This window comes from Condylura cristata, unplaced genomic scaffold (genome assembly GCF_000260355.1).
Source record: "Condylura cristata isolate star-nosed mole 26May11 unplaced genomic scaffold, ConCri1.0 scaffold00027, whole genome shotgun sequence".
Classification (NCBI taxonomy): domain Eukaryota; kingdom Metazoa; phylum Chordata; class Mammalia; order Eulipotyphla; family Talpidae; genus Condylura; species Condylura cristata.
Genome location: NW_004567128.1, coordinates 9,130,821 through 9,142,049, shown reverse-complemented (window position 1 = coordinate 9,142,049; position 11,229 = coordinate 9,130,821). Strand labels below are relative to the sequence as shown.

The 11,229-nt window shown below is 45.1% G+C and overlaps 1 protein-coding gene across 2 annotated transcripts in view; it reads left to right on the top strand.

Annotated features, from left to right (window-relative positions):
- Window positions 1–593: 593 nt before the first annotated feature.
- SMPX (small muscle protein, X-linked) overlaps window positions 594–11,229 on the top strand; it is a 45,423-nt gene continuing 34,787 nt past the window's right edge. The window contains exons 1-2 of one of the 2 annotated variants that reach the window (XM_012730289.1): window positions 594–873; window positions 4,465–4,521. In XM_012730289.1, coding sequence (XP_012585743.1) covers window positions 4,483–4,521 — 39 coding nt within the window. In that variant the 5' untranslated portion in view covers window positions 594–873; window positions 4,465–4,482. Of the gene's footprint in view, window positions 874–4,316; window positions 4,370–4,464; window positions 4,522–11,229 lie in introns of those variants that run through there. The other variant, XM_012730290.1, reaches the window with a different exon arrangement.

Below are 11,229 nucleotides of genomic sequence, written 5' to 3'. Positions count from 1 at the left end.
GAACTGACAGGATTCTGCTGAAAAAGTGCTCTGCTACTGCTTGGTCCTAGTGCTTGTCACACTTAAAGCAGGGAGTTCCCCTTTCTTTTTTTCATTGCTTGCTATACACTGGGGTCAAAGTTGTTTGCTACTCTCGTCCGGAGCAGCCGGAACAAGGGTTCTGGGTGCCAAAGTGCGCCTGGGTGATCAGCCACCCTTCTGATCTACAGAAAGCGCCATGTCCGATAGTTCAATGTCATCTTAGAATTCTCATCACTTGGCGACCATTCACTGAGGCTGAACAGCAAATAACCCGAACAGCTCCTAAGTCACCAAGCTGGGACAGAAACTGATGTGGTGTCCTGAGAAGCACAAGCGGAGTCACCTCTCTTAATTTTTATTGAACACTCCTCAGTTTCTAGCCTCCCGGTAATAAGGTTAAAGATAGAAACTTTTTCTCCTTCCTAAACTTCACCGTGCCCCTCAGAATATGCAGCCAGCATCTTCTGGAAGATTAGGAGGGCAGTAAGATTCCAGAGCCACCTTCCGGCTGACATTTGAGCCCTGCTTTCAGCACGGTCAAGCCTTTCGGAGGCAGGCAGTGTATGGCTTGTATCAAACTCTATATTTAGGAAGAACAACTGTGAGCTATGACAGGAATTCTCTTTAACACTTAGCCTTAAACTGAGTTCCCCTCCAGCCCCAAGCTGAGAGCAGCTCTCAATACCGGGTGAGGCACGGAACACTTGAGCTATTTCAGCCCTAGCAAAAGCATCGGAATTGAGATCACAGCTCAGAAGACACCAGGAGCCCCTTCCGCCTCCTGAGGAGACGTGCACTCTCGCACCTGGCTGCCTGGGACTTTCCTTAGGCAGTAAACAAGTCCATAAGCAGGTAAGCAGAGGGACCCATCCCAGGCAACTAGACTTTCCAAAGGCAATTCCTTGATACCTAACTTGAAGTGGTTATGTATAACTTTGTAGACTTGTAACTAGTGGGTGTAGCTTCCTTGTAAATTCAGGGTTCATTGGTGATGTTGCTGCTTCTGATTTATAAAGTGCGTATGGTGTGTGTGTGTGGGGTGTGTCTGAAAGAATATTGGACTAAAAGTAGTTTTCATTTATAATGAGATTTAGAAAGTATCCACAGTCCAGATGTGATGCCTGTGACCCTGGACTTTCTGTCATATTGATTCTAGTGGTCAGAGCTATGGTCGTTCAGCTGTCAGCCTAGAAATAATCAGGAGAATTGGGGGCAGAGAAAAACTATCGTGTCAGCTCCTTGGTTATCTAAATGCAAATTATTGCCAGAGTTTTTACACAGGAGAAATTTAAAATGCTTTTCTCCTCTCCCTAAGCACCAGACTTGGCTTCAGCAATAAAGCGCTATTAACACAGACATCGATTAACACTCCAGAACCATCCTTTTGCAAACCCCACTTTGGCCACAGTTTTCCCTATACCCAGCTGGGTGGGAGGCAGCATTTGCATCTCTCTGTGTTGACACCAGGTTCTGAAACGTGCAGATGTTAGACTGCCTTTTTCCTCTCAGTATATTTAAGGCAGAGTCAGTAAGAAGCTAGGCAGTTCAGACAACTGAACATCTTTCTACACCTTTCTCAGGAATTATTTTTAGCTGTAGGACAGAAGATAATTCTCAAGATTGAATTTAGCCATTTAATTGAAGAACAAACAAAGCTCCTGCTCTCCAAATATTGATTATTTTCCTTTGACTCTCTTCTGATTAAATCAGTGATATTTATATCGACAACTTTTTAGTAAGTCAAAGTCTTATTTAGAAATCAGATGTCGGGAGCAAGCCGGAGGAGGTATATTGTCCATGACTCAGCATACAGACCATTAAAGGTCCCCATGGACTTGCAGAATTGCCAGGCAGAGTCAACTGTGCTGAGCTGGCAAGCATTGCCATTGTAACTTAGGCTTTGGAAAAGTCAGTCGATGCTTTGACAGGCTTCCCATGTTTCCAAATCTCACTCAGAACCAGGAGACACAGTGAGGATTTGCAAGAGTACCTTTTAGGATGAAAAGCCTACCCTGGTGTGAGGGCCATTGGGCCTCTAAAGCATGGCTTTCATTTTTGGTCTCAGGACAAAACGTGCAGATAAAGAAGAAAGGTGCATTCTATACTCTACATCCCTAATGGAGGTGAATACAGGGCCAGGGAAACAGCCAGGGAACACTGTCTATTTTTACTCATCAGTGTGCTTTGCCCTGATTTCTCTGCGAATAATGAGGACAGCAGGCTGCAGAACTGATTTACACAAATGTTATCTAGCCTGTTTGCAAGGAATGAGAACTGGGATCTGACCAACTTCTAAAGCTGTCCCTATTGTAGGTTGCCATATATGTTAAGAAGGAATTTGTATGCAAATGAGACTACACCAGAGCCATGCAGGAGACCCCCGGTCTAACTATCCCTTAGGCACAGAGGTCCACAAAAAAGGCAAGCAATCCAGTAGCTCAGTGAAAAAACAAAATCAGACTAATTAAAAATAATCAACACAGTATGGATTACACCACTGTTCAGTGCCTGACTTTTTTTTTTTACATTTCAACCTGCTACTGTAGTCACATAAAAAGCCCTACTTCCATGTTTCAAATTGATGTACAATAAGTTTTTAAAGTTCCCAGGTGATATCAGTTAAACTTTACTTGTACACATACAGAGAATACCATATGCTGAGCTAGTTAAAGTCCTGTGAGAATAACTGCTTTCCATGACTTCTACTTGCAGTTGGGATTAGAAACATTGAAAATTAAGCTACCAGGTTATCCCTGAAATGAAGCTCTGTGTCTTAGATCCTCAAATTAAAAAATGCTTTATTGATTCTTTGACACTGCAGGAAAGATTAACAACCCACTTGTAACATATCATAGCACACTTGATAATAATTGTACCTAGACTCATGTGCATGGAGTCTTTATTTAAACTATCAAAACGTTCAGGTGAAACTTCAACAAAAATCCTACTGCTTTCATGCATGAGACACCAAAGATTAGAGGTATCTTTTACTAATTTTGGAGATTTTTCTAAAAATGATGCCATTGTTTGACTTCATATAATACAGCCCAAGAGTTTGTGTTTAAGGCTCTTTCTCATTGAATTCTCAGATCTTTTATCTCTACAAGTGCTGAGGGCATCGCCACACCAATTGTGACTCTGTGCTTAAAGCTGTAGATTGGCAGAGTTGTTCTGAGGAGGAGGGCGGGGAGAGAGGGGCAGCGCAGGGGACTATGGCCATGGTGCCAGGGGCAGTGGTAGTGGGAATTCTGTGGGGACGACACGGGAAAAGCAAGCAAGCATTGTTAGAAAGTGAACAATGACGTTAGAAAGTGAACAACAAACAAACAAATAAATAAGTGGGGGTAAGTCCTGGGCTATGAACACTGGTCATGAAACAATGAGTGTTTACATCATGCTTTACGGTTCACAGGCACTTTAAGAACATGATGTCATTTGGACTCTTACCACAACCTGCAAAGCAGGTGAAATTTAAGGAGGAGGAGACAGGCCTAGAAATGTTGAGTGACACAGGGGACTGGTGACAAGTGCCACTCTGTTCTCTGCGTCCCTCTGCTCAGTCACAGGTAGCCCAACAATCAACAGAAGAAACCTAGTCAACCCATCTTACAGTTTGGCTCAACAAACAGCCAACTGTGATTCACTGACTGTCACTTCTCCCTTTGACCTACTGGCATTTAACAGGCTGAGTTACAGCAGCACTTGTGTGGGACAACAGGGAGGGCTGGGCCCCAGGAAGCCAAGCCACTAGTCCCCAGCTCTCAGTCCTTGGGGCGCCTCAAGGGTGTGAAGCCATTGAAGCCCTGTTTGCCTTCTGAGACAGCCTGTTAAAGAAGACAAGCAAGGCTTGCGGGCTGAGGGCGTTCACAAAACCCAAACCCAGGCCCTGATGAAGGGAGGACACGGAGCCAGGGCGAGGCTGCCAGTTCCCCACAGGGTCCCCCATGGTGTGGGTGGCAAGAAGAGCTTGCTCTGTAAGGACAGGCGCAGGCCCTCCTTCCCTGGGTGTTCTGAGGAGCAGCGGGGACTGACCACCGGGGCCATGACTTCCCTCAGATCAAAAGTTCAGTTTCAAGAGGCTTCAGAGGCCCCAAACAAAGGTGTTTTATTCCAGCACCCTCTTTGCTTTGCTGCTCCTGGCAGGGGGCAGGAGGGCAGGGCCAGAGATGATAACGCCTTTCAAGTCTCTGATTGCCTATCGTTAGCATCAGGGTGAGGCTTCTCAGCGTTTCTCCTCCTGAATGATTTATCCAGGCCTCTAGTGTTCCCTCTCCCTGAGGCATTCAGAAGGAGCGTCTCTAAGTAACTTTGGAAACTGAGACTGAAAGAATATACGGCCAGTGAAAGGGTGACTGCCCAGTTGAATCATGAGTTACGTGCTAATTTATCAAGCCCGAGAATCTGAATGTGCCACCTCTCACAGTCTCTTGCTTGTTTTTTTAGGGATAAGGCCGCGTGAATATGTCGAAACAGCCAGTTTCCAATGTCAGAGCCATCCAGGTGAGTAGGAATATTTGTGTTTTAACATCAGCTCTGTCTGCTAGCCTGTTTGCTTCGTAAGTCAGGCTTTTCTTGGTGATTGTTCACCTCTAACTGATGAGGGACTTTGAGAAGAAAAGAAAGTTTCTCTTGTAAGAGTCCTAAGGCACAACTGAGAAAGGCTATTCGGCTGGGAAGTTTCAAGTGAGAAATGAGAAGCTGTTTTCGTGTAACTGCAGAATTGTAAGACGAGCCATGTTTATGATGAGAACTGAATGATCTACACAGGTGTAGGGTGTAATTTTTGGATATTTCATGCTCTTTGGGAGATGATTCAAAATTAATTTCCGTTTTTATATCCATTTGAGTTTGCTGACCTCATGATACGGCTTTTTAAAATAACATCCTTTTGCAATCAAGTGTTCTTTCCAAGGCGTGGATATTTACCTTTTAAAGTCCATATGTGATTACTTCGCCTCCTGCTTTGCCGCAAACACATTCTTTGGTTGTTTCAACTTATACTTAATGTCACTCACAAGAAAGGGAGGGGAGACGCAGGCATTTGGGGTCACAAATACAATTATGAAAATAACTTTCGAGATCTGTCTTGGACTCAATACTTCGTTCTTTTTCTTTCTTTCTTTTTCAACACGTGGCTCTTTTTCTTAAGCACTCTGTGTTCGAAGTCTCAAACGGCTGCTACCCTGAGACTTGGGGCCCAGTGCTTTATTGTAAACTCCGTCTCTCCGCTCCATCAGCATGGAGTCATCCATGCTTTCTCCATCGGAACTTTGAAAATTTTCTCCCTGAAGACTCCACAACATGCAGCAGCTCCCGACTAGCTTGGACCGAGGTGCACTCACCATGAGTCCACCCACAGTGGGTGGCCACACCATGGAGGGGGGGGTGTGGTCAAACTGTCCGGTTAGAAGCCCTAGCACACGCCAGTGGTGGAGGTGAGTGGAGGGATGGCTCTTCCCCTGTCATGACTAATACATAGCCTTAAATAGGTTGTATTCTCAAGTGGCAAGATGCTTAACAACCTCCGGAAACCTGACATTGAGCAGAACCCCCAAGGAAGGGCCTGCTGGCAGGGATCCCACACCACACTGCCGTATTCGGTCCTCTGGTGTCCACCCAGTGAGACTGACATGCCCGGACACTGGCAGTGGCTGTGTTGTGTTCCTGAGACCTGGGGGCATCCTAGAGCCACTGGGCCTTCTCTTTTTGCCCAGTGTCCATGGCTGTTAGTAGCATGCACTCTGAAGTCAGACTGCGGGGTCTGCAGCCTTGGCCCAACTGGTGTGGAATCACGGGAAGACAACTTTACCTCTCTGCCTCTACTTCCACATAGGAAAAATTGCATAAAGGCCAAGATGCAGATAAGAGTGTATAGTAATGTAAGTCCTTATTAAGTTTCAACAGTGTGTGTAATAATTACCATTCAGGAACTCGCTCTGTCAAAGTGGTGACAAATAGTACCACTGGGCCACTGCATTTGCAGCTCCTGAAGTGCTAAACAGAAATTTTTCTTTTGATTTTGCAGGACACCAAAGCAGTCTCCTCTCAGGCTGCCTTTGCTTTTTCTTCCTTTTTAAATCTCAAAGTGTGTTGATTCCCCCCCTTGTACTTCCCAGCTTCCTTCAGATCTGCACTCAAAATTTACCAGTATTTTACGAATTTTGACCTTGCTTTATTTTTAGGTAATAGTTAAAAAGCTGCTGTTGGCCATTCTCGACAGCTGCTATTATACTGCAGGAAAACAAAAATCCATCCATGCTAGCGACAAAGGCAATACAGTGGTTCCTTATGGGTGTGGTATTGTCCTTCTGCAATGTATTTTATGCCAGGCAAAAAGCCTAATTTAATGCACCTTCAAAGGGAATATTATTTCTCATGACTAAATAGGGTCTATACTATCTGATATTTTCTTATCATCTCTGCATTAACCTAAAGTAGGGTCCATTAAATAAAATATGAAAGAGGTACAGTATAGAGAATGGTTGATAGCAAGAACATTATCTAGGATGTGGTTTTGTTTGGAACAAACAGAAACTCTGATAAGGGGCTGCCCTCATTTTGTAAATACCACTCAAAGGTCTCAAATGTTCTAGTCAACATACTCTAGTTGTGTCTCCTTTTTAGTAGGGTCGTCTCTCCAATTCAGTGCAGATGTCATTTCTGGGTGCTTACTGTGTCAGACACTGTGCTAAGTGTAGATTGTGCAGAGATGAACTGACACTTGACCCCTGTGTTCGAGGTGCTCATAGTCTCTAGGACTTACTGCCTATGTGCCTTTGGGCAAGTTGTTTATCTTCTATGTACCTGGGTTTCCTCATCTGTCACAGGGGGAATTAAGAACAGTCCCTAGTCTTTAGGGCTGCTGTGAGGGTCAAAGACTTAATATGTATAAATGCACAGGCCAGTGACTAGTTCATTATAATCATTTCATAAATACTAGCCATTATCATTACTCATTAGCATCTAGTTCAGTGGTTCCTAAAATGTGTCTCTTGGACACACTTTAGATTTATGGGATATTGTTAATTAAAGGGTTCCATGATTATGTGTTTGGGAAATAATACACTAGGCAAAGTTGAACTGGTTCTTCATTGAGATTGACTGAACTTGAGCCACTGTCAACCATACTTCTACTAGCCAGGCACTCAGGGAGTTAAATTACTGCACCTATGTGCATCAGACAGTATGGAGTCAAAGGGTTACAAAACCCTGCCTCCATTCACTCTGTAACCTTAGTTCACTCTTAGTTTACCCTGTAAATTGGAGACAATCATCCTACCAATGGGACTGTTATAAGGCATGAACAAATAATATATAGCAAGTGCCTGATTTGTAGCACACAAATTCCTTCAGAGATGGCTCTTCTACTATCCAATAGTACCTGCCATGGCCTTGCTGGCTCTTTAACTGGTCTCCTCTCCTCCCTGGCCCAGAATAAGAGGGTGGTCAGAGCTAGGCCGACCCTTGGAGAAGAGGAACATTTGCCTTTTACATCCACGCTGAAGTAGCAATGGCCTTTGCATTCTAAGGGGGTTCTGTCCATGTCTACACATCTTTTCAGTTGTCTTAATGAAATCTCAGTGAGAGGCATCCAAATATGCTGAAGGAATCAATGGATCCTTCATGCCCCAGAGAGGGCCTTTGTCTCCTAACCAGCTAATAGAGCTCTATACCAGATGTTGGCAAATATTTTCTGTAAAGGATCGATAGTAAATACCTTAGGATTTGCCTATCACTGGGTCTCCACTCCAAGCAACTCAACTCTGCCATTATAGCATAAAAGCAGCCACAGGGGATGTGTAAATGAAGAAGTGTGACTGTGTGCCAATGAAACTACTTACAAAGACAGGTGTCGGGTTGGGCTGACTTTGGTTCTGTATGCTTCAGGTTGTTTGTCAAACCTCACTGTTGATAGGAACAGAGTTGCAACCAAGGTAACATCAGCACGCTAGGCACAATGGATCTGATCCCTCCAGATGAAAGATTTTGACGTGACAGATGGTGGGAAAATCTGATCCCATCAGTGATCTTCTCAGGGAGTCTCATGAAACCAAGTGACCCGGCCAGCGGCAGCACCTGCTCGTCCTTCCCCTTCTCTTGAACACACCCCCTTTCGAGAACACCACAGACCTTTTCTGGGGCTCAACCCATCTGTGACCAGTGTTCTCTGGGTCGTCACTGGCCCATTCCATGCAAAGCATGCTGCATATCTATTATTTGTCCTCTCCCATGAGATCTTCATGGTTGAACTGGAAAACATCCTGTGCCTTGCTTAGCTCTGCTCCGTGACTTCACCCCCACCCTCTGTCCTCATGACCTCAAAGGGGGGCATGGCATTAAGTGACCTCTGAGCTTCTGTCTGGCTTCTAATAGTCTATGAACTTCTTGAGAATAACTTCTAAGGTTATTATTAGGGTGATGATAATAATAGTCACAGTCTCTTCAGGGTTTACTATGTACTTGGCACAGGGCAGTGGATTTCCATAGATTATAACGAAAGGTTTGGAGAAGCCAAAGAACTCACTCAGGATCACGCAGCTTGTGGAAAGAAGAGTCGGGACCTGAACTCAACTTGTTCAGTCTGATCCCAGAGCCCAAGCTTGGAGTTGCTCTGTCTGGCCTCACTGGTTTCCATTCCGCCCTTGGCATAGACACCAAGGCTGCGTGGGTATAGACAACTCCGAGCTTGGGCTCGGTGGGGTTGGGGGGAGGAGACCTCTCCTGTCTTGCCCGCTGCTCCCCTCAGCAGTGGGTTTCGGTTAATCCACCTGTTCTGCTCCCCACTCTGTTCTTGAGGGGTTTCGGTTAATCCACCTGTTCTGCTCCCCACTCTGTTCTCTGGTGAATCCTCTCACCCCCTGCACCTCTGGCCTGTACCCCAGTTCTGTATGCATCAATAAATAAATCTTAAAAAAATGAAAGAGTCCAAGGTTAGGACAAGCCTTGCTACACAGGAGCAGACTGTCACCGCCGCGTGGGTCGGTTCATCGAACACACTTATTAAAGTAGGAATAATGATACATAGTTTTCTTCGCCATGTTATTTAAAATTAAAACATACAAGATGAACTTTCATTGCCTTTTATTTTATTTTATTTTTTTCATTGCCTTTTATTTTAACATAGAGTCAATGCCATGGGGGAAGTATGGGGATGAGGCTGGAGGCATAGGGGTGAGAAAAGTCACCACAGACAGCGTGGAGAACGGAACAGGCCGGCTGACCGAAATACACTGCAGCGGGGAGACAGGACAGGCTGCGCCCTGAGGCTCTGAGGCTCTTTTTAGTGTGTTTTCACTGGCTTTCTAACTTGGGGCGCCCGTTTGCCCCAGTTATCTGCTGGGATATCTGGTCTTGGGAGCTGGCCTTTGAGATAGAAATGTCTTCCAATCTCTGCCTCTGCACTCCTGGGGCTGGGCTGGTTTTTCTGGTCACTGCGTAGGTGTTAGGCTTTGTCCCCAAGGCAGCCTTATCCAGCTTCTTATCTAGTCAAGCTTTCCAAGCCCGCCTGCTGGGCCAGGAGTGAGGGCTTAGTTTTGAGGCCTACTAAATTGGACCCTAATAGTCAAGAACTTTTTTTGTTTTGAGCTTGGAGCTTCTCTTTCTCTTACATAACTCACTATAATGTGTTGTCTATGGCTTCCAATGCCTGTCCCTTTATTTATTTATTTTTTTTAAGATTTATTTATGCATACACCGAAGTGGCTGTGGCCAGTTTTTCAGTGCTGCGCTTCAACCCATTGCACCACCAGGGAGGGCCCCCCTTTATTTCTTTTTAAAGATTTATATATTAATGCATACAAGAACTGGGGTACAGGCCAGAGGTGCAGGGGGGTGGTAGTGGTGAGAGGATTCACTAGAGACAGAGTGGGGAGCAGAACAGACAGACTGAAATGCACTGCTGAGGGGAGCAGTGGGCAGGTCAGGAGAGGTCTGCCACACCATGTGGGTCAGCTCCCTGGCCAGGGATGGAACTCGTGTTGCCTCAGAGAGCTTCACAGTGCTTTAACCAGCTGCGCCATCAGGGAGGGCCCTGCCCATTCCTTTAAAGTGTAGCCAGCATTTGAATTCAGCATTTTACCTTCAGGGGGGGTCCACGGCTACCCCCTGTGGCTATCTTTCCTGGGAACATGAAGCATGCAGTCCTACGCCAGCTAAAAGATGTCAATTTTTGAGGCTGGCATACACTCATACTTCTAGCTCCCAACCAATTGCATGCATTACCTTAATGTGTACAGAACCTTCTTAAAAACTGTTTTCCCCTGGATGGTGAGACTGCAGTTGAGTCATCTGAGAAATCATCGACAACAGAAAGTGTTGAAAACGGGAGGGGGTGGGGGAGGACACCTTTCAGTATGAAACATCATGGGTGAAGAAAGTGGAGGAGCGGGAATTTTCCCAACTTGTGTTGACTGGGAAAATTTTGTGTGTTCTGAATCCATTCCACATTTCCGGAATCCCTAAAGTCAAAGATATTATACATTCTAGTGATATGTAATTTTATGTTAAAATAGGTAGGACTATATTTTAATTGGTCCTGCCTCCTAACTTAGGTTAATGTATCCAATAAGAATCACATTTTTTAATCAGCTATTGAGAATGTAAATACACCTCTTTCTGAATGTCTCCCATGAAGATACTAGAAATTTCAAAATGCCGGATCTTACTTAATTCAGAGAAGAATTAAAACTGTCAGAGTAGGAAAGCAAAGAAAGGAAACAATTACATTGTAAAATGCAACCCTACCGGGTTTCTCGGTGTGTGGCCAGAGAATGGGGGGGGGGGGCTTATACATTCTTCCCCCAAGCAGGAGGAAGGAGCTACGGGGACCTTTGAAAACTGAAGAGAGTCGGTAGGGGGTCATCTGTAACAAATACTCAGTGGGAGGAAACTGCAAGGCCTCCTGCAGTAAAAGGAGAGACTGAGTGGAACCAGAAAGGAGGAGATAACAGAACGATGGCTGTGGAAAGTGCAGTGGATAGGAATTGTCAGTACCCAGTGACTGGCAACTCTCAGAATCTACCCCAGTGGGAAAGATGTCATTGCACTGTAGGCGTGGCATGCAGGGACCACCCGCCCCCATCAGTGTGGGCCAGACAGGAGAACAATACAAATAATTAAGGGAGTGGTGGAATTACCTTACAGGGAATTCTTTCTACTTTCCTTCCCTTGCTGCTATCAAGTGTAGTGTTCATTTCACATCAGTTAAGT